The 24,012-nt window shown below is 42.1% G+C and overlaps 1 protein-coding gene across 1 annotated transcript in view; it reads left to right on the top strand.

Moving 5' to 3' along the window:
- Positions 1–213: 213 nt before the first annotated feature.
- MAST4 (microtubule associated serine/threonine kinase family member 4) overlaps positions 214–24,012 on the top strand; it is a 403,649-nt gene continuing 379,850 nt past the window's right edge. The window contains exon 1 of the mRNA XM_074995485.1: positions 214–648. Coding sequence (XP_074851586.1) covers positions 367–648 — 282 coding nt within the window. The 5' untranslated portion in view covers positions 214–366. The remainder of the gene's footprint in view (positions 649–24,012) is intronic.

Raw genomic sequence — 24,012 nt, 5'->3', positions numbered from 1 at the left:
GGCGAGAAGCGGCAGCAGGAGGCGGGGCTGGAACAACGGGGCGGGGCGGACCCCCTGCGTAGCCACCCCACGCTCCCTCCCCCACGCGCTACCTGCAGCTCCCGCTAGCACCGGGCCCAGGAACCCTCCCGGCTCGGCCCACCCACCGCCTCCCTTCCCATTGGCTCGGCGGGCTGCCCGTCTCCCCCTCCTCGGGCCGCGAGGCAGGTTCGCGGGAGCTGCGGCAGGCTCGGCGCGTCTTCGGCGGAGGCAGCTTCGCCGAACCCAGGTGCCGCGCGCCATGTAGCCGCCCTTGCCGCTGGCCGGAGGTGCCCCGCGGCTGCTTCCCGGCGGAGCATGCGGGCGGCTGCGGGGGGCTGAGCCGCCATGGGGGAGAAAGTTTCGGCCGCTCCGGAGCGGCTGCGGGGCGGCGGCCGGGCGCTCGCGTCCCGCTCCAGCTCCTCGGGCTCCGAAACTCTCTCGGAGGAGGGCGACGCCGGCCTGGCCCGGGAGCGCTCAAACGCGGCGCCGGCTCCCCGCGGGGTGCAGGGGGAGGAAGGCGGGCGGCGGCTGCGGAGCGAGGAGGCGGCGGCGGCGGCGAGCCCGGGCGGGGGGCAGCAGCAGCTGCGGCCGGAGAGCGACGCTTCGCTGGAGGAGCAGCAGGAGGAGGTGCGGCAGGGGGCGGGAAGGTGCTGCGGTAGGGGCGCTCACTCCGGGGGCTGCCCAGTCGCGTCCCTCGTGGGTGGGCTGCAGGGCGCTGGAGCAGTCCGGGGCGCGGGGCTGAATTCCACTGTCCCCCGGATTTAAAGGCAGCGGATGTTGCAGCAGCTGCTGTGCCGGGCCTGGAGCGTCCTGCTGCCGGAACCGACCGCCCCAGTCTCTGAGTGGAGAGCCAGGACCGGGCGCCAGCAGCCCGGTAATGACGGGGCTCCTGTCCCCGCTCCTAGCTCTTCCTTCGGCACAGGGTTGCCTTTTAAAAAGGGGGAAAAAAACTTCTTGGTCCCAGCGCTGCACGCTTCCCCTTCCAGACAGTCCGAGAGGATCTCAGAGGAACTCAGTGTTAAATGGGAATTAAGGGTGAGCCTTAAATGATGCTGATGTGCCCAGGAGAGCTATTGCCATAGCGTGGTGGATTATGGCGTGGCCAGCGAGGGCTGATCTGTTGGATGAGATAGGTAGCTATGTAGTTCTGTAGCGCCTTAAAGACTGACACATGTAGGGTTCCCATATCTCAGCTTTCCAAAAAGAGGACACCCCTGAGAGGGAGTGTATCAGTATTGGCATCTATCAGCACATTTTGTGTTATAACAGAGAGGTAGCCCTATTGGTCCCTACTCCAACAAAACAAAGCAGCAGAAGTGTAGCACTTTAAAGACTAATAAAATGATTTGTTCACTGAATGAATCATTTAGTTAGTCTTTAAAGTGCTACACTTCTACTGCTTTGTTTCACTTGGTATTAGTGTACTGCATATACTATAACATATGAATACAAGGAGGGTTGGTAGATACTGACACAGGTACACGTCCTCTCGGGTGTCTTCTCTTTCATATGGTAACCTAAATTATTTATTAGGTAGTGAGCTTTGGTGGGTAAGACCCACTTCTTCAGATTTGGAGTAGATAATTAAAAACCAGAATTTATATGGATGGGAGGGGGAGAAGAGAGAGAATGGGAGGAAAGAGGGGAATAGACAGGGAGGGAGTTACCTGTTGCTGATAGGACCAGTACATGAAACAAATTAGGTGAGCCGTGTGTCATTCCTGCAAATATCAAATGTGGGGAAACTGCCCTTGTAATGCATAAGATAATTGAGATCCCTGTTATGGCCTGAATTAAAAGTGTCAGAATTTTCCCTCTGTAATTTTGTGGTAAAATCCTTTTGTAGAAGAATGGCTACTTTTAAATCCTTTATTGAATGTTCCTTCCGAGTCTATGTGTACATGTGTTTTTTAAAATTGATTTTAGCTTTACTATTTTCTAACTATTTTAAAGGTGTTTAAACAGTGTTTAGGCTAGGGATTATGCCTGTATGCACTGTATAGTTTTTAAATATACTAGCGTGCTTGAGTTCCATAAAACTTCATAATACCTAGTTTGCAATCATATGGTTTTACATGCTGTGACTGCGCAGTTTGCTATCACTTTGCTTCATGGCTCACCAACTTATTTAAGTTATTGACAACCTCCTCACGCAGGTTACCCTCTTTCTTGGACTTCATCCCACACCTTCCTGTGGCTTTGGCTATGATTGACCAAGGAGCTGAAGTGCTTATCTTTGCTGAACTGCCAGTTTGAGTTAACTAGGCTTGGGCTCACTGCTGTTGAGGTAGCCTTGCTCATAAGAACAGCCATGTTGGGTCAGATCAATGACCCATCTGACTCAGTATTCTGTCTTCTGAAGTGGCTGGAGGCATATGCCTGAGAGGGAGTGAACAGAGCAATTATCAAGTTACCCACTACCTGTTGTCCAGGTCCAGCTTCTGGCAGCAAGATGTTCAGGGACATCTAGAAGGATATGTCTGCTCTGCAATTAAACATCTGCAGTCAGCCTGTGCCGGCTGATTAGGGCTAAGAGGCTGTTGAATTGTGGTGTGGATGTTTGGGCTCACTTTAGAGATGGGAAGGTTGCAGATAATGTGCTGCAGCCTGAGTCCTGAACCTCTATGGTGCAATTAAACAGCTCCTTAGACCAAGTCCTGTGAACTTGAGCCAGCTGGACAAGTCAGCTGCAGGTAGTTAGTTGCAGTGTACAGTAGTCATACCCCCATTGCATACCTGACCATCCTGACTGATAGCCATTGGTGGACCTATCTTCCATGAATTACAGTTCTGGCATTCACAGCATCCTCTGGAAGTCATTTCATAGTGTCTCTGCTCTAACATTTGAGTTGCACAGAACAGCTGAGTCCCCCGTGCCAGCAGTACTTGAGCTTCAGTCCATAACCTGTAATGAGTGAGGGAGCTAATGTTTAAAGCACTACTTAAACTTTAGTTAATGCTGTCAGCATCGTTAATGCAATGTTAGCAAGTCTTTAGAGAATTAGTAACAAAACTTTCACTGAGATTACATGCCCTACTAGAATCTCTAGTCTTCTCTAAATAATAGTTGGGCAGGTCAAAAATAAACAAATTGGAGTAATAACCACAGAGAACGTATTCAAGAACCCACTCCTCTACATTAAATCCAGTTTATCTGTAGGCTGTTTTCTGTTTTCCAGGTGTAAGATTTTTTTCTTCCCTGGTTGATAGAAGCCATGTAGCACAATTCATGCCAGGTCACTTTGCTTTTTGTTTCTGCTCTCTCTTTGCATTTGCTAGCCTGCCAGTTTTGCTGTAGTCAGCAGAATTGCTCCTGGTTGAATTTCAAAGTGAAGAAGTACTTTAAGTAGCATGTTAAGACTTCATTTTCTATTCAGGGTACCACACGGGAAGAATACAGACAAGTTCTAATACAAACTTGCATGCACTCCTTTTGAGAAGCTGAATGTTCATCACAGCTTGCATAGTTGGGGAAGTCATACTGATTGGTGTTGGCCCATTAGTTTTATTTTTGCTGCTTTTTAAACAGAGTTTTGGAAAGCTTACTGGGCTTCCCTTGGGTTAGGAGGAGAAGGTTGTCAGTGAGATTGAGGTAGTGCCTAAGTAGGAAGTTGAGATTGGTTCCCTCTCCCTCCCATCCTTCTTCCCTGTTCTCCTCATTCTCAGTTTCAGGAAGTGCTTGAGATGCTGGTCTAGTTCAGTGCATACCATAGCTAGGAAAACCTGTGAACAGCATGAGGGGTAAGATGGTTGTCAGCAGACCCAAGAAGATGCTGCTGCCTCAGTTCAGACTTGTATAAAGTTTATCTTATAATTTGAAACTTTTTAATTTAAAAAAAAAGCATCTGACATAGTTATTTGGGTTCCCTGCTGCTTGTGACTAGAACTGCATGAATGATGTCTTTTTTCTTTTTTGTACTTTGGCAGATCTCGGGGGTGGGGAGTGGGGGTGGGTGAATCAGTTGAGCCAAAACTGTAAATTTCAAAAAAGTTGACCAGAAATTTATTGCAGGTTAAATTAAACATTCATTTAGTTTCTGGGCACTTTTTTTTCCTTTTTTTAAAAAAAAAAAAAAAAAAAAAAAAAAAAAGGAAAGGCTAAAATGATGGGAGGAGGAAATAGTGCTGCCTTTCTAATAACTTTTAGCTCTGTGGTTAGATGGCTCTCTTGTGACATGGGCAACGTGGGTCGAATTCCTCATCTGCCTAATGTGGAACAAGGGATTTGAGCTTGTTTTCCATGTCTCAGGTGAATGCCTTAACTACTGGACTATGGAATGTTTTCGTGATCTTTCCATTTGAAACTGTTCCATGGTGTATAAATGAGTATCTATTTGAAGCATGGACTTGAGCTTGAGTTTCTTCCCTCTTAGGTGGGGGAGTTCAATCGCTGAGGGAGCCTTTCAAGGGCCTGGGGCAAGTCAGATTGAAAAAGAGATCTGTCAGGGATGGTGATAGGTCCTGCTGTGAGTGCATGGGACTGGACTCCATGACCTCTCAAAGTCTCTTTCAGTTTCATGAGATATACGTATATCTCCATGTTCCAACCACCAGGCTGAACAGTAGCCTGGGCTGAGTGTATCTCAGGCTGTTCTGCTGAAGCCGTTTCATGCTGTACGAAACTCTGATTCCATAGTCTGGAGCTTCTGTGGAGTTGAAGGGAAAGGGACAAATGCCAGATGGGCAATGCTTGTCCAATTCCCCCCCGCCCCAGGCCTCTCCATCTTGTGGGCACAAATTCTTTTCTCTGCCAGAAAGTGGCTGGGAGCAAGCGATCACAGTTGTTTATAGGTTTTGTTAAACCTTTCAAAACAAATGGTACCAAACATCAGTGCAGCATACATCGTTTTGTTTCTGAAAACATTCAGAAAGAAAGAAGCCATGTAGCTTATAAGTGAATGAGTTCTCACGCTTTGAGCTTGCATACAGCGTGAGAGCATCATTGAATTTGAAGCTAATTACTATTGATTTTTTCATGAGTTCCTGAGTCACCTGGATAACTGGGAACACTTTTGCATGTCAGAGTGCTATAAGAGCCCTCCAGCAGGTGTACACTACTTCCCAGTAAGGGTGACTGTTTATAATACTGCTTTCTTTGGCTAAAATGAGTAAAAAAATTTGAAAAAGCCACCTTCTCCCAATAAAGAAATCTAGTCCTTGTCATTGTGCTAAATTGAACTTTTACAAGAGAAAATTGGTAAATTACCAATGTAAAGGAAAATAAAATGTTTGTAATTGAAACTTGGTATTCATATGCCAAACTAGTTTGAGTATGATCTTCAAGATTGTTAAAACTCCCAAATGACTGAAAATTTCAACTGATTTTAGTTGCTCATTTTCAATTAAATATAGTCTTTGGAAACAGCTCTTTCCCCATGATTCCTGTATCTTAAGGCCCTGATTCTGAATGATTAGGGACACAGTGCAGTTGTGTTTGTTCTGAAAAATAGCTCTTTCTGTTGCTATTTACTCTTTACCAGAAGACTTTCTGTGCTTGTGATATTATGACCCATGTGATCTTTACTGCAGCATTTGACTTGGGCCGTGTCTACACTACAAAGTCAAGTAGACAGAAGTATGTTACTCGAGTGTGAAAAATGCACACCCCTGAGCAGTGTGGTGAAACTGACCTAATGCCTGCTGCAGAGTGTGAAGTTGACAGAAGAATACTTCCATTGCTGTAGCTCACATCTCTTGAGGAGATGGATAAACTACAGTTATGAGAAAATTCCTCCTGTTGCTGTAGTGACTCTCCACTGAAATACTGCAGCTGTGCTGCTTTGATTGCTGTGTAGACATAACCTTTTTTATTCTCTCCCCGCCCCCCCCCCCCCGAGTGGTGGAGAAGGTGAGAAGAAGAGATGTGGATCTTAGTTGGATACTCTTTTTGCATGGGAGCAAAAATCAGGACAGGGCAACTCGAATTAGTAGATAAATGCAGTGGTGGTTCTGAGGCTGTACAGGAAGTTTTCATCATGAGCAACCCACCTTTACAGATGATACCTTACTCTCTCAGAGCTGAGCCAATCAGAGAGTCAGGGAAGCGGGGAAAGGTAGAGGAGATATAACTGCCTTGTGTAAATCAATTGAAACAAGACCAAGCATTGTGTTTGAACTGAGGATTGGGTCCCAGTCCCTGTACCACTTGGGCCATGGAGGAGGCTATTTCAGTTTTATTTACCAGGGAGATCTTCCATTAGAACCAACTGAGTTTTGGACCTGCTTGTAGAATTTGTTTGGTTATTAGCACTCTGCTGTAAACTGGGATCCTGTTTCCATTAAAGAGAATGGGATAGCACCTATTGAGGGTTTGTGAATTTTTGCTTGATTTAACCAGTCTGGTAAGGCGAAATGGTGCTCTGAAGCTTCAGACCTTAAAAGGTACGAGAGAAGGGTATTTTATATGCTGATTCTGGCCTATGTACTACTGTGCACTGTTGCAGATTTCTGTTTCACCAGCATCTGAGAGGACCAGTTGGCTATTAATTCTAGGTCTGAGAAGCTGCTTTTAGTGGAGCTCCCCAGGCTATTTGCGGACATGGTTCTGAAGTGTTTGAAAGGACCAAGAAGCTGTCATTTCCTGGCTCCCCGGACTCCAGGTGACGCACACTACTGGTTATAGTTACCTCTAAAGTCTCAGAAATCATCTCTTAGAAAGGATCAGAGGGAAATGTGTTTTGATGTGTGTGCTAATATATAAAAATACTTTGCTGAAACATTCTATTTGAAAATATGTACAGTACATCATATTAGAAATAGAAGGTGGAGGTCTGCGTAAGGTACATCAATTGATTTTTCTAATAGGGTTTGTTTAAAAGTTATTCTTAGTGTTTCAAGTGCTATTTATGAACTTATATACTATTCACATTGTGTTTTGTGTGCAATAAGCTTTTGTTATACCAAACTAGATGGTGCTCTCAGTGTGAACTGGACTATGAAGTATGAACATGGATTTTTTTGGTGTTCTACATTCAACAATCCTGAGGTTGAATTTTGTGTAACTTTTTTAGAAAGCTCTGTAAGACAGAACTCTGGCCTGTGCTTCAGCAGTGGGTTAAGCTGAGGTTCAGGAGGAAGGGAGCAGGTAATTAAATAGATTTAAACAGAATATTGCCTGAGCATCCTCTGCACCTGTTCTCATATCAAAATGAGTGCTTTTGAAAAGCATTAGAAGGGTAGCCATGTTAGTCTGTATCCACAAAAACAATGAGAAGTCTTGTGGCACTTTATAAGCTAACAGATATTTTGGAGCATAAAGCTTTCGAAAGCAGGTCTTTGCCCACAAAAGCTTGTGCTCCAAAATATCTGTTAAGCTTTTGTGGGCAAAGACCCGCTTTTGAAAGCTTTATGCTCTAAAATATCTGTTAGCTTATAATGTGCCTCAGGACTTCGTGTAGTTTTTGAAAAGCATTGTGACTTCATGTGAAAAATGTGAGGGCTAGATGGATTTCTGGAAAACCAAGATTTTGTCATGAAGCCATCAATATTGTGGAGCAAAATATTACAGAAAATAGTTGTTTGTAAACCGTTTTTTGTAGTTTTGTCATTTGAAATGTGTTGCTCTCTAGTAGGTGGTGCATACCTATGTCATTATAGATTACCACTGCTTCATATAGCACTGTTGGCTGCAGCTCGTGCTACCTGTAAACACCCTAGTGTCCTTAAATACTAATAATGTGCATGTTATGCTGTGCTGGAATTTGGCTTATGACTTTTAAAAAAAATATGTCGTCAGCCCATACTACTCATCCTTAAACAAGTGGAGTGGTGGTATTTCGCATTTCCTTTTTTCCTTTTGTTTGCTTTAAAAAAAAAAACAACCTCAATTTGTTACATGTGGATTTCGTATCTGAGGGAGGTAAGTAATAGTCTCTTGCATTGTTTTAGTAATAAGTTTTTAATCTTTGGCACTAATGGAGTATGTACTATTGTAGAACAGCCTGAGCATGTCTTTTGTTCAAAGATTAATTGCATAATTATAGGAAATAGTGCTAACAGCCATAGGTAAAGAGAGAGAGGTAGCAATGCAATACATGCTCATTGCTAGGTTGAGCTGGAATTTATCAACAAAACAGTTTCTTGTCAGAAAATGTTGATTTGTCAACTTGAACACGTTTCCTGGAAAAGTGGTATTTTCACTAAAGCTTTCGTTGGGAAGATATTACAGGTCCAGGGTTTAATTTCTGCTCAAAACCAGGGAGATGCCATGCCAGTCAATAGCCTAATGCTTGTAGCACTCATCTGATGGCTGGAAGACATGGGCAAGCCAAATTCTAGTGTCTGCTCAGCCTTGTTCAGGACCCTTGTGAACCTGAGTCTCACATTCTCCACCAGGCCATTGGCTACTCCAGGGTAGGAGTTTCCTGTTTGGGGCTGTACCAATTGGGATAGCAAGAGATTAACTCTGTTGTATGATGGTTAGGCTCTTGTGGAATGGGGGTGGCAGAGATACAAGTCTTTGATCTAAATCAGGGAGCTGGAGTACTTGAACCTGATTCTCCCAGGTCTCCTGCCACTCTGCTCAGTGACATAACCACTGGTTTGGGGGCTCTGTGGGGCAGGATGTGTCTTTTTATACCAGCAATGTCAAAATATCTATTTTGTCCCAAAATAAAATGGGAGACTCTACAGTATTGTGAAAATTCTCACAGGATGGGAAAACTGTTTCCTAGCCAGCTCAACTACTGGTTCTTGAATATTTACAGCAAGGTTAATTAAAAATGTTTTGTTTTGTAGTCTGTCTGCTACATTTGTTCAAGAACTCCTTTTAAACCATAGGAGCTATGACTGCAACAGTTGGTAGGGTAAGAGGAAGCTGCCTAACTTAAACTAAGGTCAGGGTCAGTGGTGTGTTTCCGATGCTTACACTTATCTGGAGGTTGGTTTACATTTTCACGTGCAGAGCTGTTTCTCTCTCTTAAGATCCTTCAACAAATAAGGAAATGAAGACCTGATATTTCTAATCTTAAAAACAAGGTTAAGAAAATCTTTGTATCATAAACACGTAATTCAAAGACCATAAATTTACCTTTTAACTTGGTGAGCTGGAGAAATTGTGCTGAGATATGACCATTATAGTCCACAGAGCTAGCTTTAGCATTTATTTTTCAGCAATAATGGAAATAAACCAAGAAAATGAGAATTTTAGTAATACTGGCCCTGATCATGGAACAAGAACCAGTAAAATCTAAGTGATAACTGGGAATTCTTAGGTAATCTGTATAATAGGTTACACCATCTGTAGTCTTATGAGCTATATATATGAACCTCTGGCATAGAAAGAGCATTGGGAAAACTGTTTCTGGAAAACTATGGTTCAATTGTGCAGGCCTCTTGTAAGAGTCTATAGCAGGCGTCTGCAACCTGTGGCTCTTTAAGGACTACTTTGTGGCTCCCAACGCTATAATTACGAAGTGGGGAGAAAAAAAATTTTTTTTTCATAAATGGTGAATGCCTAAAAGCCCAAAAATGAGCAACTCCTATCTAAGTAACAAAGGATATGTGAGCTCAAAACTTTGGTTAACTCCCCCAGAGTCCTCCAGGGAGAGAAGGTTTGGGAGTGAAAGGCAGGAAGATAATAGTACAAAAACAAACCTAAGGTATGAGGAGATAGAATAAGTGAAAAGTTTGTGAATGTTCTGCAGTAAACGCGTATCACATTAAAAATCATTGTGTGTGTGCTGGTCTTAAAATAGAGGCTACAAAAAGTAAGGTTTGATGTGATTTATTAAGGGCCGTCTCATATTCACATGCTGTGGCTCTTGAATAGTTGTTTTTCTACCCCGTTGGAAAAAATGGTGGTTCTTGCTATTTTGGTTGCTGACCCGTGATCTGTAATGTAGTAATTTGTTCATCACTCTGCTTATCCCCCTCCCACACCTTATTATAAATGTGGTCATTTAAGTTTAATCTGTTTCTAGCATACATACTCATTCCTGAGTTTCTCCTCCCAGGACAGAATCCCATTTTACAGGTGGGCTGTTGATGACCAGATTGAGAGGGAGTGTCTGCATTCAAGGTTAGACTGTACCTCAGTTTGGACTTAAGGGTAGCAGTTTCATAGCCTACCCTTCTGAACCCTTAACAAGAGGATGCAGTCTTTAAGGACTGCAAAGCACTTAGCAAATACTAGTTGATGCCCCATGCCATGCATGAGAGCAAGTGTTTATTCTGTGTTTTTATATATACAAGAAACTGAAACATGGAAGCTTAGGGGCTTCCCCAACATTGTGGCTACATCTGCATTAGCAGCATCTCTTTACAGAAGTTACTGTCAGAAGAGATGGTCTGACAAAACTTCTGTTGACAGAACGCATCTACGCATAAAAGTGGATCGATCTTTTGGTTTGCTCTGTCAATGAAAGGACTTCAGGAGTGTCTACCCTGCTTTTTTGTCAACAGTTTCTGTCGACAAAATTGATTTTGTGTGTAGATGCTCTGAGTTTTGTGTACAAAATTCTGTACTGTAAACATAGCCTTTGAGTTAGACCCAGGAATGTAAAGAAGGATCTAAGTACTAGGCAATGTTCTTAGGAGTTAGAGCTCTGTAGAACGGAGATGCTCCGATAGCATGGTGATGGGCACTGTATGTGAAACCTACAATAGGAAACCCAAGAGCGAGGTGGAGAATCTCTAGTTAAATTGCAACAGGGCTTGGCTACATCCTGCCTTCTCTGTTTTGCAAATGCCTAGGAGCATGTACTACATGGGGGAATTTGGCTTTCTGGCCACTGTAGATTCAATTCTGCTCTTGCTCAACTGTTAGCAGGCAGAGGCTAACTTGTATGGCCACTCCCCCACTGCTGTGAGAGCAAAAAATATCTCTAGTGGCTAACTGTGAGGCAAATGGGGAGAGATGTATACCAAATGTTTTGTTCTGTGTATGTTCAGCACCTAATACAATGGGATCCTGGTCCATAACTGGGGCTCCAGTATGCAAGAAGACTAACAATAAATGTACTCTGGTGCAGTATTTCCAGTTGGTGGGATTGGTGCCTGAACACTCTGTATGAGTGGTTTTTAACCTCTTTATTATCCTGAGCCATCTCCAGTACAACCTATATGGACCTGAGGATGTCACATGGTCTAGCAGCTGTGCACTGATTGGGTCACAAGCAGCTCACAGGTTGAGGCCACTGCAGTTTGCTTGGTTCAGGTGTTCTGACAAAGCAGGTCTTTGCCCATGAAAGCTTATGCTCCAAAATATCTTTTAGTCTATAAGGTGCCACAGGACTTGTTGTTTTTGGAAATACTGACTAACATTGTTATCCTTCTGCTACAGGTGTTGAGGGTTGAAAATGGATGTTGATAAACTGGAGAGGGGTCAGTTAAGAGCCAGGGGAATAATTAGAAGAGAAGCTATGACTCAGAAGAACAAAAAAGAAAGGAAAGCTAGGAGAGCTGGATGTGATGTACTTTCAATTATTATATTCTGTATATCCTTCCTGACTGTCCTATAAGTTTAAAATTACTACCTATGTGCCAAAGCATCTCAATGGTTTCAATAGTTCAGTTGTATTGGTTTCCTGTGCAAGATGTACTATTTAGCCTTTTAAAAAAAATTCTGGGTTTGTGTTAAAAAAATTTAGATTTTCCATTATGAGACATTCTATTAATAATTTCTCCCAGTGATCATCATTATGAAGAGTTGCCTGTGTCCACAAGTAGTAGCGAGAATAGTAGTAGCGTTCTTATTCCTGTGGTGAATATTTCTGTCAGATCAACTACTAATACACTACATAATCAAAGGGCTGGAAGGGACCTCAGGAGGTCATCTAGTCCAGCCCCCTGCCTAAAGCAGGGTCAACCCCTACTAAGTCATCCCAGCCAGGACCTTGTCCAGCCGGGACTTAAAAACCTCAAGGGATGGAGAATCTACCACCTCTCTAGGCAACGCATTCCAATGCTTCACCACCCGCCTGGTGAAGAAGTTTTTCCTAATATCTAACCTACACCTTTCCCTCTTCAACTTATGACCATTACTCCTTGTTCTGCCATCTGACACTAGTTTAGAGCTTTAACAGGACTTCTCTCTATTACTGTTTTTACTACTTCCAGGATCATTTCTGAATACCTTTCCACCGAATAGTTCCATATACTGTATATGAAAGAGCCTGTCTTGCATTTCATAAGGTATCTGGAGTAATATAATGTATTTTGTTAGACAGAGATGGAGAAACATGCATTCTACAAGCTAGAGAGTATTGAACTCATACTACTTGGTTAACATTTCCGGCCAATATTTATCATCTACATTATCTCATTCCATTCTTTTGATGTTACTTCATATTGTCAGCACTCCATAGTTCAGTAACTTCTTGTGGTTCGTCTTTTAAAATATAGTCATGAGATTAATGTTGTAGACATAAGCTTGATTCCTGAGACTTCAAGTCTTACTAAAATTTACTAATACATATAGCTTTGTTGGTTTCTTCCTTATCTGAATGCTCACATTTTCAGTGAGCACAATCTATAAAATCATATGATACGTATTTAAAAATATCTCTGTTTAGTTTTTAGGGATTGTCCATCCAGAAAGAAATGTGTCCACTTTTCATATTGATATTTGTTTCAACACCTAATGTTTTCTTTATTCAACAGCTTTGAAGACTGTGTGACTTTTTATTTTGGATGCTCTGAAATATATTTTTTTTCCTGCCTGTCAAGTTACTTAGGTACAGGGTTGAGGAGTGACTTGGTCGTTATCTGTAAATACCTTTGTGGGAAACAAATATTTCATAATGAGTTTTTCTGTCTCTGACAAAGGTTTAACAAGGTCCAGTGGCTGGAAGTAGAATGGACAGATTCAAGTTAGAAATAAAGCATAAGATTTTTCACAATTAATTATTGGAACAATTCACCATGAGTTGTGCTGGATTCTCCATTACTGGGAATTTTCAAATCAAGATTGTATTTTGTTTGAATCATATGCTCTAGTTCAAACAGGAATTAATTCAGGGAAGTTCTGCCGTCTGTGCGGTCTATGTTCTGCAGGAAGTCAGCCTAGATGATTATGGTTGTCTTCTGGTTTTAGGATCTATTCAAAGATCATGAGTCAGGGCTAAAAAAGAATTTAAAAATAAAATTGTGTGTCATGTTTTCCAACTCCACTTTACCACTGAGAAGGTTACAGCTTGTTGTTTTCCATAAATAGAGATTTTCATTACTTCAGGAGCTGGAGCTTTGCGAAATACACTAAATGTTCTGAGACTTTTGATGAAATCAGAAAAGTTGAACACTGAGTGCATGTGAGAGTGATTGGAAGCCAGTGAGAACATGGAGAGCGGTGGGCTGGTAAGGAGATCAGTCCCCCAAAAGGGCAGTATGTTGAAGGCAACATTTATTTAATATAGATTGGCAAATTCTTTCTTCATGGAGCCTTTCCCTAATGCTTTTCTAGAACTGTAATTAGCTGCACCTGCTCTGCAGTGAGCTCTCTGTGTCCAATAGCACTCTTACATTGGGCTATAGTGTGCTGTAGTTGGGCCTTCTGTTTGGTACACAGGTCAGCCTGTGTATCTAAAAGCAAACAAACAAAAAAAACCCTAAACAAATTATATAGCTAGTTATCTTCACATCTTTAGGCAACTTTTACTAGAATGCTATCATTAGGATTGTGAAGTCACTTCAGAATAAACCTCTATTTTTCATATACTTTGCTGAAAATATGTTGGTCACACATGAGGTTGTGGGTCTGTTGCAGGAGTGGGTAGATGAGATTTGTGGCCTGCAACATGGAGGTAGTTGCATTAGATGATCGTTATGGTCTCTTCTGGACTTAAATGCTGCATCTATGAAGTGTGTGTAGTAACTTATGATTACTGTAGGCTGACCTAGTTATTGGGATGGTCACTGTGTGACTATATTGGTTTATTTAAATAGTGGGCTGTATGGAAAATAAGTGGGCAGGAAGAACAGCTGAAGGCAAGCCACCCTTCAGTAAATGCCTTAGGGCTGTTGTGTGACAGTGGCAGAGCTTTAACTCCTAAAGTACCTGTCATGATTCGCAGAGTTCACTGAATTGGTTTATTGTAAGCAGGACCCCAAACCCAAGAAGTGACAAGGCCCAAGAAACTTTCTCTAGATAAAAAGATTCAGCCAGCAGTTGCTGAGGAGTTGTTTGTGGACACAAAGACAGGCACCTGCTGGAGGCCTGAAGAAGCTAGGTGATCTTCACAGGATAGCGACGCTTTTAGATAAGGATAGATGTATGTGCAGATACTTTGTTTTAAAATCCTTTTGCTTTAAATGTTTTGCTTTGTTAAACAATACTTTGATTTAAAAAGGCTATCTGGTTGCTATTTCAACACTGATGAGAAGTTCCTGAAGAGGAGGACCACAGGTACCAGCCTCAGTTGGTCCTGCTAAGTAAACAGAGTTGGATATATAGGTTCCTGTAGCTCAGAGTCTGGTTTCAGAGTGGGAGAATTGGAGAACTCTGCTCCAGAAGAGGTAAGCAAACACCTAAGGCCTGATACTTGAAGTGAGCTTTCTCTGGGACAGAAACGCACCTACTTTTGTTACCTTGGCAGTCACTAGTGCTCATTACACCATTGTAGCTTCAGCCCCATAATGTTCAATAGCTTTTCTTGTTCTTTGTCTGTCTGTGTGCCACTTTGCTAGTACAGTGGGCATTTCTGAAAAGCCATTAGAAACACAATGAGCGAAAAAGATGAAATGTACAAATCTAAAATAAAAGTCAATGTAACAAGTTTTAAATGGATTTAAACAATTCCACATTCTACTCTGGATGCGCAGCTAGCTTTCTGTGGATGGGTAAAGTAAGGGCAAGGCTTTCTACTAGTGCTACAGGAAATAAGGCACAAGTGTGGTGTGCTGTGTTGTTACCTCCTTCTGTTTAATTCACTTGTTTGCTACCAGTGATGCACTTGTGCAAGAGAAGTGTGACAGCTTATTTCCTAGATGAGAAGTGTCTACAACTATGTGCACGCTGATAACTTGCAAGAGAGTACAAGCAAGTTACAGGTATGAGAGAATGAAAATATTTTAATCTGTCTGTGCCTCTCCCAGTGTGACTTTACTAGATAAAGATTTTGTGCAAAATAATTTAAATTAGGTAAAAGGTAAAGAGATTGTGAATTACCATGTAAGGGTTCACAGATAATTTGGAGCATAAGCTTTTGTGGGCAAAAGACCTGTTTGTTTTGTCAGATTCAAAGTGGGTCTTTTGCCCACAAAAGCTTATGCTCCAAATTATCTGTTAATCTGTAAGGTGCCACAGGACTTCTTGTTTATTTTTTGATGATTCAGACTCACTTGATTACCTCTCTGATACGTGTAAGGGTTCTACAGTAGTAGGATAAAGGCAAGAGCAGAACTAGGAATGGCAACCTGAACATATCCCTGAGAATTTGTTTCAAATCTGGGTGAAATATGGCACCAGAATGAAACAATATGAGGAAACAGACTGACAATGTTCCTAGCAGGCTTTGTGGAAGTTGGTTGGAAGTTAGGTAATATTCAGCTCCCTGTACTTAGATGATGACTAACCAGATGAAACCAATAAAATTGTTTAAGCATCACAAACAACAAATTATCACTTTCTGTTTACATGTGAAGCACAAATGTCTTGTGAATCTAGGTCCCAATTTAGATATGTGCACCTGGGTACTCACATTATATCTGACAGGGCTTCTCACGTGTTATTTTACTCAAATAGGTGTTTGTGTGTTTGAGGGCCTTAATTTGTAAAGATTTTATGTATTGATAGAGGTTTTTAAAGTCTTATTTCTGTATTACTGGACTATGTATTTATAGTAGGCTGCATATATAGGATGTTGCTTGAATATACTTTTTTTTTTTTTTTTTTTTTTTAAATTTACTCTTCTACGTTAAAGGTAAAAGTCAGGGCACTTATCTGTAGTTTGAGCTATTTTAAGTGAAATTCCCCCCTGCCTCCCGCTGGAAAACTTGTCAAAAATTTGTAAAACTAAATAAATGTATCTCTATTGTCTAATAAGGTAAAGTAGCAATTTTTTCCATTATAATTACAAGTGGGTTTCTTGAGTGGTATAGTCAAAATCAACTCAATTCTGTGGTCCTTACTTAGGCAAAATACCATCTGAAGTCATTAGGAGTTCTATTTGAGTATGGAGTGCAGGATTTGGGTCCATGATTTGATAGTCATCTGTCTGTTAAGAATTTATGTGTAAATCTTGATTATATGTAAACACACAATCTAGTCACTACCCATCTATGCCTCAGTTTCATGATCTGTAAAATGGGGATACTGATACTGACCTCCTTTTGTGAAACGCTTTCCGATCTAGTGATACAAAGTTCCGTGTAAGTGCTACGTATTCTTTGAATTATTACTACTACCATGTTTTACTCTTTGCATCTGTAGTAGGTACTTAAAATACTTTCTTACACATCTAGCAGGGAGTTTCAAATACTATATTATATGGTGCTGTTTATGCTCCTGTCATTGTTGAAGCTATGGGAAAAAAACTTCTGTACTTTAAATAATATGAGTGCTTAAAACAGTCTCTGTAGATCTGGGCAGTGTATGAAACCTTCAATTTTGATATTTCTGGCTCCTAAGTACATTGTTTGCAGGAGTATACTTGTCCATATCTTTCCCTTTGCATTTCACCCACAAGCTTTGTGAGTATGTGTATTAAAAAGTGCCCAACTTGTTTGTAGATTATCTTTTAGGCTTGCTAATTCTTCAAGGCGCTGTCTTCCTTGAGCGTCTTCACTAGTATGAAGATTCTGCCATCCCACATAACGGTGCAATCCCACAGGTATATCCAGTTATCCTTAGGGAGAGTATAAAGATATAATGCAGAACAAAAATGTTGAAATGGCATTCCACCCTGCAGTGAAACCATGTGTATGTATATGAGGGTGTTGTGCACTTCCATTTTCATTGTCACTGGTTTCAATGTAAAAATTTCTCTTTTACAAGTAAACAGCAATTGTTTTTGTCTAGTAGTCACCAGTGTCATAGGGTTTGTGTGATTAAACTAGGTTTTTAGTCACATATGTGCAATCTCATTTCTTCAAACAGTTCTTTATTATCACACATTCACAACAAACCGGCACAAGCCATTTTATAGATAGTTTTAGCGAGGGCTTAATTTGCAAACCGTGATCTGCAAACAGGGAGTTGTACAGGTGTAAGAGAGGGCAGAGCTTAGCCTGCTGAGCCTTTCTCATTGGTAATGGTGGTAGTGCCTATGCTGGAAAGAGCCCCGATAGACTGTCAAAACTGGGAGTCAGGGCTGGTCTACATCAGAAAGTGGCATTGATATAGCTCTATCTCTCAGGGGTGTAGAGGGAAAAAACACAACTGGAGAGGAGACATTACCTTTCATTACCTGGCTACTGTCTCTTGGAGAGCTGAATTGCCTTCACCAATGGGACAACCTCTCCCATTGGTGTAAGCAGTAGCTCTGCTGAAACAGGGCAGTAGCACTGCAACTGAGCCACTATAGCCGAAGTGTAGACATATCCTTAGTTTGCACATAGAATTTGTTACATGTCCTGAGCATGGAAACTAAACAAAAAGTCCCTTTTTAGAGTAGACTGATGCTTCAGCTTTATGATCAACAATGTCAGTCTGGGAAAATGTAGTTTGTCTAGTAGCTTTCTGACTTGTTTGTATACAGAGAACTGTTTAGTGCAGGTGTTTAACTCTACAGATTGAAATCCATAATCGGGATCAGTGGTGGAGTGCTTTCAATTAGCACTTGGAAAACTAGAGTCAAAGTGTACACCTATTTCAGTGTGCATGAGTTGTTGTGCATTATCAGTTTGCGGGGGAAAAATACCAAACAAACCTTTTTCTCCTGAAAACTCAGTGGGATGTACACTGTAGTATTGATGCCTCTTGGGTACTCGCCAGGACAAAGTGGCAATCTGGAGAGTGAGGAGTAGTGCTATAACAGCTGTGAAGGTGGATGAAAGCTGCAGTGGACAGGACACTCCCAGTTGTCTTGGATCCCATGCCATTGGACCTGAGCATTCTGTTCATCAGTGGTGGCTGCAGTGTAACAGTCCCCCCACCCCCATGTTGAAAGAAGTCATGGACAGGCATCGTCCTTTGTGCATTACTCTGCTAAACTTAAGCCCTATGGTGACTGGTGACAGGAGCGGGATTGTGAAATCTGGAAGCTTTTAGTTATTAACCAGCACGATGGTGGTGGATGTCTGTATCCGTCATTCCGTTTTGGGGACTGAGGCAGTAGAATAGTTCTTAGCTTGAATACTTGCAAACCAACTTCTGCCACTCTCAGAAGTAATTCTCCCAGAAGCCTCTTTTGGCTTCCAACTACTCCGAGGAACAGTGGATTTGATCTTTATCGCTCAGCAACTGCAAGAAAAATGTGAACAAAACCAAGCATTATACATGACTTTCATCTACTTGACCAAGACATTCGACTCAGTCAATCATAGTACGCTGTGGACCATCCTCTCAAAGATTGGGTACCCCAAAAAGTTCATTAGCATCTTGAGTCTGCTTCACAATAGCATGACCTGTCACAGTATTGAGCTGCAATGGATCCCAAAGGGTGTGTCTACACTAGGAACTAACTTTGACGTTAACTTTGAAGTAGGGTGTTTGTAGATGCTCACCTTCAAAGTTGCATACTTCTAAGTTATTTTTGTAGTGCAGACACAGTCAAAGTGAACCCTTTGAGGTCAAAATGGGAGTAAAACAAGGCTGTGTCATTGCCCCATCAGTGGTGTTCATCTTCATCGTCATATCTTTCACTTCATTGATGGCAAGCTTCCCGATGGTATGAAGATTATCTATAGAATGAACAAGAAGCTTTTCAGTCTGAGGAGACTGAAGGCTAAAAGGAAGACCTCCATGACCTCGATCATGGAGCTTCAGTACATGATGACAACATGGCTGCTGCTCTTTCTCCTGCAGCCCTTCAGATCATCTTAAGTGCCTTAGCTGAAGCATACAAGAATCTTGGCCTTACCCTGAGCATCAAAAAGACGAAGGTGCTCTACCAGCCCTTGCTGATGGGACAATCTCATGTACCTTCTATTGAAGTCAATGGAGAATTGCAGGAAAATGTGGAGCACTTCCCATACCTTGAAAGTCATCTTTCTGCTAAAGTTGACTGATGCAGAAATCCAGCATTATCTGAGCTGTAAAAGCTTTGCTTTTTCCTGCCTGAGACAAAGGGTCTTCAAGACCTGGGACGTCTATCCCAAGACAAAGCTTTTTGTCTACCGTGCAGTGGGTGTTCCACTGCTATTGTCCAAGTTTCACATATGTACCACATACAGTTGTCATTTGAAGGCAGTTGAACAATATCATCAATGCTGTCTCAAGAGAATCCTAAATATCTCTTGAGAGGTTAGGCACACGAACAGTAGTGTCCTGGAAGAGCTGAAGCCATTACTGTTCATCAGCTACTTCACTGGACTCCATCGTGTAGTTTGGATGTCTGATCAGTGCCTCCCAAAACAGATTTTCTGAGTTGGAGGAAGGACAGAGGAGCATTGAGGGCCAGCAGAAGTCGTCATATAAGGACATGCTGAGGACGCACATGAAAAACTGCAGCATGGGTGTCAACATTTAGGAGAACCTTGCCTAAGACTCTCCCTAGTGGAGAATGGTAATCCATGAGGGGGTGATGCAGTTTGAGACAGCCTGCCGCAGTGCAGATGAGGAGAGGCGGCGAAGAACAAAGTCCAACTGTCCCATGCCCCTCCAACAGCTAATACCCGTGGCTTCAGAATTGGGCTGAGCAGACATCAAGGGGCTCACGAATAGGAGGGTGACATGAAACTGTCCTACTGATTATCCAGTGCCTGCCAAGATAATGGCCCTAGTGGATTTGCTGATTGAAGAGGTAAGAAGAGTATTGATTTAATTCACCATATATGCAAATAGCATAAAATATTTCTGCTGATAAACTTAGAAGGCTTAGTTCAGGAAAGAATTTAGGACTTTATTTCTTTGTTTAGCTTTCATATCATGTTATCGACTTTATCATTTATCTATACAGTTTCTCTCATCAGTGTCCGTTTGTTCATTATTTTGTTAGCAATAGAATTTGTTTTGCCCTTAGAGAAGACAAGGCTAAAGTAATAGGAATCACTTGACGTAAACTTCTAAAAATCGGATCAATATTTTTATTGTGTGTTTCCATTTCAATGATCAGTGCTGTAAAAACAAACTCAAACAACATGATATGCACAGTTAAACACTTCCTCAACAGTAGGGGACCAAAAAATGTTGTTTTGGAACATGTGTATGTTTACACCTGTTCCAAATAATGTAATCCATACAACACTCCTTTAAATTGATAAAGCAAAATAAGTTCTGAATAAGCTTTTACTAAACTATAAACTAAAGATCAGAGTTCTTTGCTTTGGCAAACATCATCCCATTAAGTTATTCTCTATTGTTGCCAACCCTAGGTGATCAAAAATCGCAAGACTTTAATAAATGTTGGTCTTTTTAATCTTTTAGCCTTGTGGGTTCATGGTTTTTCCAGTCTTTATCTGCAAGCATAGTGGCTAGAAACTTACTTTAAAATCTTGACTCTCCTACAATCACAGGACCCCAGAGCTGGTACTTCAGAAGAGTACCAGATAGCACAAGCATCATACTAACACCAAGAGGATTGCCAACAAATTTCCTTACCCAAAAGCTGGAATAAATAAAATGTGCAACATGTCCAGATAGCCGTAGAAACCTGGCCCTCTCAGACAGTTGAAGAAGAGTCTTAAAACAATAGCCAGCTGCCAGCTCCTCTCTTGATCCAGTGTCCTCTCTGATAGCAACTGTGACAATATGGAACATGTTGAAGTTAGTGGGTTTTTTTTTTTTTTTTTGTAACAGACAACTCTCAAGCCATTTAACTTTACAGGTCAATACCAAGAACTTAGTTTCCACTTGGTAAGTAGCAGGCAGCTAGTGCAGATTCTGTGGTACAGGAGTCATGCTCATGCCAAGTTAAGTTGCTTAGTGAGTGGGCTGTTATGTCCCCGCTTGTTTTGGGTTGTCTTAGGCCATCGTCTCTTGCGCAGCACATTGTAGTTATTTGTTTTTGAGTGATAGAGACCTGAATTGCGATAGCAGTGTCTGTCTGAAAGAAATGGCCCCAGACTGGCCCCAGATGGAAGTGGGAACTGAGGATTCCTTAACAATGGTGCTGTGCGGTTCTCCTAAAGCAGCTGGGTATCCAACAGTACTTCCAAATTGCAGACTCTGGTGCCAAACCACAGAAACCCTCACTAAGGAGGGTGGAGAGCCTCCATGTGTTTGGTTTTGTTTCCTCAAACCAGCATCGTTTCAGCTACGTCTACAGTATGAGAGATTCAAATTTAACTATCCTCACCTCCCCACATGCTCCTCACAAAGTCAGCTTATTGTTGCAACACTCAATCGGCAGGCATTGACTGTTTCAGCAGTGCCTTGTTGGAACCTATCCCACAGTTCCCTCATCCCCCTTAGCATTCTGGGTATTTTCACTGGTATTTGACATCTTCCCACATTGCATTGCTTTCATTCCTCTCTCATGGTAAGCAAACATCCATTTTTCCAGGTGGAAGGAAGGAAAACTAGTGCATCAGCAAAGATCACCAGATGCACAGAAATCCCTTTCTTCTATAACTGAATGGCTTTTAAAATCTGTAGCTGTAACTGACTTATGAAAGATTTTATAAAAATTAGCAGGTGTGTGTCTTGTCAACTGGCTCACCACTGACTGTTCTCTCACCCTTGGTTAGATCTGATCCCTGAAAATTATACAGGGACAATGAAAAAACATGAAGAAAGAGTAGGTAGTAGAGTGGTGTTTTTGTTTTTTTTTTTTTTTTGAGAAAAGATCATTGCTGAGGGGAGGGCTTTTGAGTTCCCAGTTCACTATACAGCAGCTGTGCACAGTCTGTATTCTCAGCTGGCCCTCCACCCACCCTTCCCTGCATGAAGGGGTCCAAAGTTAGAAGAAAGAGGACAGGAAAGGATAGGAAAAAAGACTTTTGGCTTCCCACTACATAGACATTGCCAACATGGGGGATGGGACTCACCAAATTTCATTGCCATTGTGGGGGCGGTTTGGTACTTGGGAGGTTGAATGGCCAGTTGACAAGGTCCCCGAAAATCTTTTTTGGCTGTGGCTTTTGGGGGTCTGTGGCTTGAGGGCCACTTGAACTGTTCCCCCTGGGTGGCAGCCAGGCCCCACAATTCGTAGCCACCAGGTAAGACTTTTCCTTGGGGATAGCAAGCCCCCCAGTCCTTGTTGGGGTAGTGTGTGTGGGGAGGTTAAGTGGTGGGGGCCAGTTGTGGTAGTCCCCTCAGCAGCAGCAATGCCCTGAAAATCGTAGCTGCCAGGGGAGACTTCCCTCGGGTAGCAGAAAGTCCATGAAAATATTTTTATTGGGGGCGTGCAGGTGAAGCAGTCCCCCTGGATGGCTGCAAGCCTTGAAAATCTTTCCTGCCCTTGGAACCCTGACAAAGTAACAAGCCAGGACATGGTGCTGCCCGGCAGCATAATCAGCACTGACCAGCAGGCATGTCCTTTAATTGGCTAGCCATGTGATATGGTTGAGCTTGGGAAAGACACTGACTGTGAGGTGCCTGTGGGAGAGCATGCACAAATGTAAGATGCTGAGAAAAAGTTTCTTGGCCTCTTATGCAAGCACGACCCCCCAAAACAGCCTTGCTGCCCCGTGGTATGGTGAGACAGCGCAGAAAAAAATACCAAGTGCTCAGCTAGCAGAGGTAGAGACAGAACCATGAACTCTCTGTTGGGGCTATTTGTAACGGGTAGATGCGCTCACAGCGCTAATAGCAAAGAGAGACGTTTCTCAGCCTCTCGTACAATCATGACCCCACAGCCATGGGCTTCCTCGTCCTGAATTGAAATTCATGGTCTTCATGTTACCTAATTCCTGCTCACCTGGAGAACAGCAGCCAGAGTAGGGCATTGTGGGGTTCCTTTGGGACACCTTTGTAGGCTAATAAATTGGATTTTAAGATGCGATGCTTCCACACTGGCCTTTATTTGAACTTTTAAGTTCAAACGTGACTCAACACCCAGTGGGTTCTGACAATATGGTATCAATATTAATGCTCTCTGCATCAAGCTAATAGTATTTACAGTGAAGACAGTCTCGTAATAGCGAGCAAACGGCCTTAAATTCAAATTTATCTCATAGTGTAGATGGAGCCTTCTTTTCTAATCAGGATTGAGCTTCTAATCTCAGCATAAGGAAAATCATTTAACCTCTAGTTCATCTGTAAAAATGAATATAACAGTGTTACCTACTTGACAAGTGTGCTGTGAAGCATTCTGAGATTTGGGTTGAAAGATGTTGTGTAAGTAATAACAGCTGCTAAATTCTGAAGTAAGAAATTTCAGATTTTTGCCATTATGGAGAGGGAAGAAATGTGTAGGTGATTTAGCTGTTCAACTGTTAAAAGGTCTTTCTGAAACATGGGTTGCTCTGTAATATCTCAAGTAGAAGTAGAAAGAAATTCTTTGTGTTTAAGCATGGAAGTATCTGAACAGAAGATAAAGTAGGTGGTAGTTGGCTTTATTTTTAAATATTTATAGGAACATTTTAAATGTTCCAAAACAGTGTGTGTGTTTCAGGCAAGCTGCAAAAACAAAGCATGTGGGTGTCTGTAGAGGGGGAGGGAAAATATTTATTGAGCTTTCTGATGTACTTTGAGTCTCAGTGCTTGTTTCCTATGTCAGAGATTAGCATAAAACACTGATGTGCTAGTCATCAATTGAAATACAGTAAGGAAAGATGTGGGTCTTTTGGATACTTGAACTTAGCATTACAGTTCTCTAAATTGTATCTCCTCTAGTCAGCCAGTGTACGGTGTCTGCCACCTAAATCAAAGCACTTTGTTTCCTGGTAGCTGCAGCTCTCTGGTGTGAGCTTGGTTGTGTGCTTTTGAGCACTGGAAGAACCTGTTAGCTACACATATAAAGCAGCTTCTGTTCCTCTGTGCACTTTGTCACCCTTCACTGCCTTTGACTTGCT

The sequence above is a fragment of the Carettochelys insculpta genome, chromosome 5, assembly GCF_033958435.1.
Source record: "Carettochelys insculpta isolate YL-2023 chromosome 5, ASM3395843v1, whole genome shotgun sequence".
NCBI lineage: Eukaryota > Metazoa > Chordata > Testudines > Carettochelyidae > Carettochelys > Carettochelys insculpta.
Note: the sequence above shows the minus strand (reverse complement) of the source record. Positions and strands in the feature narration are given on the sequence as shown.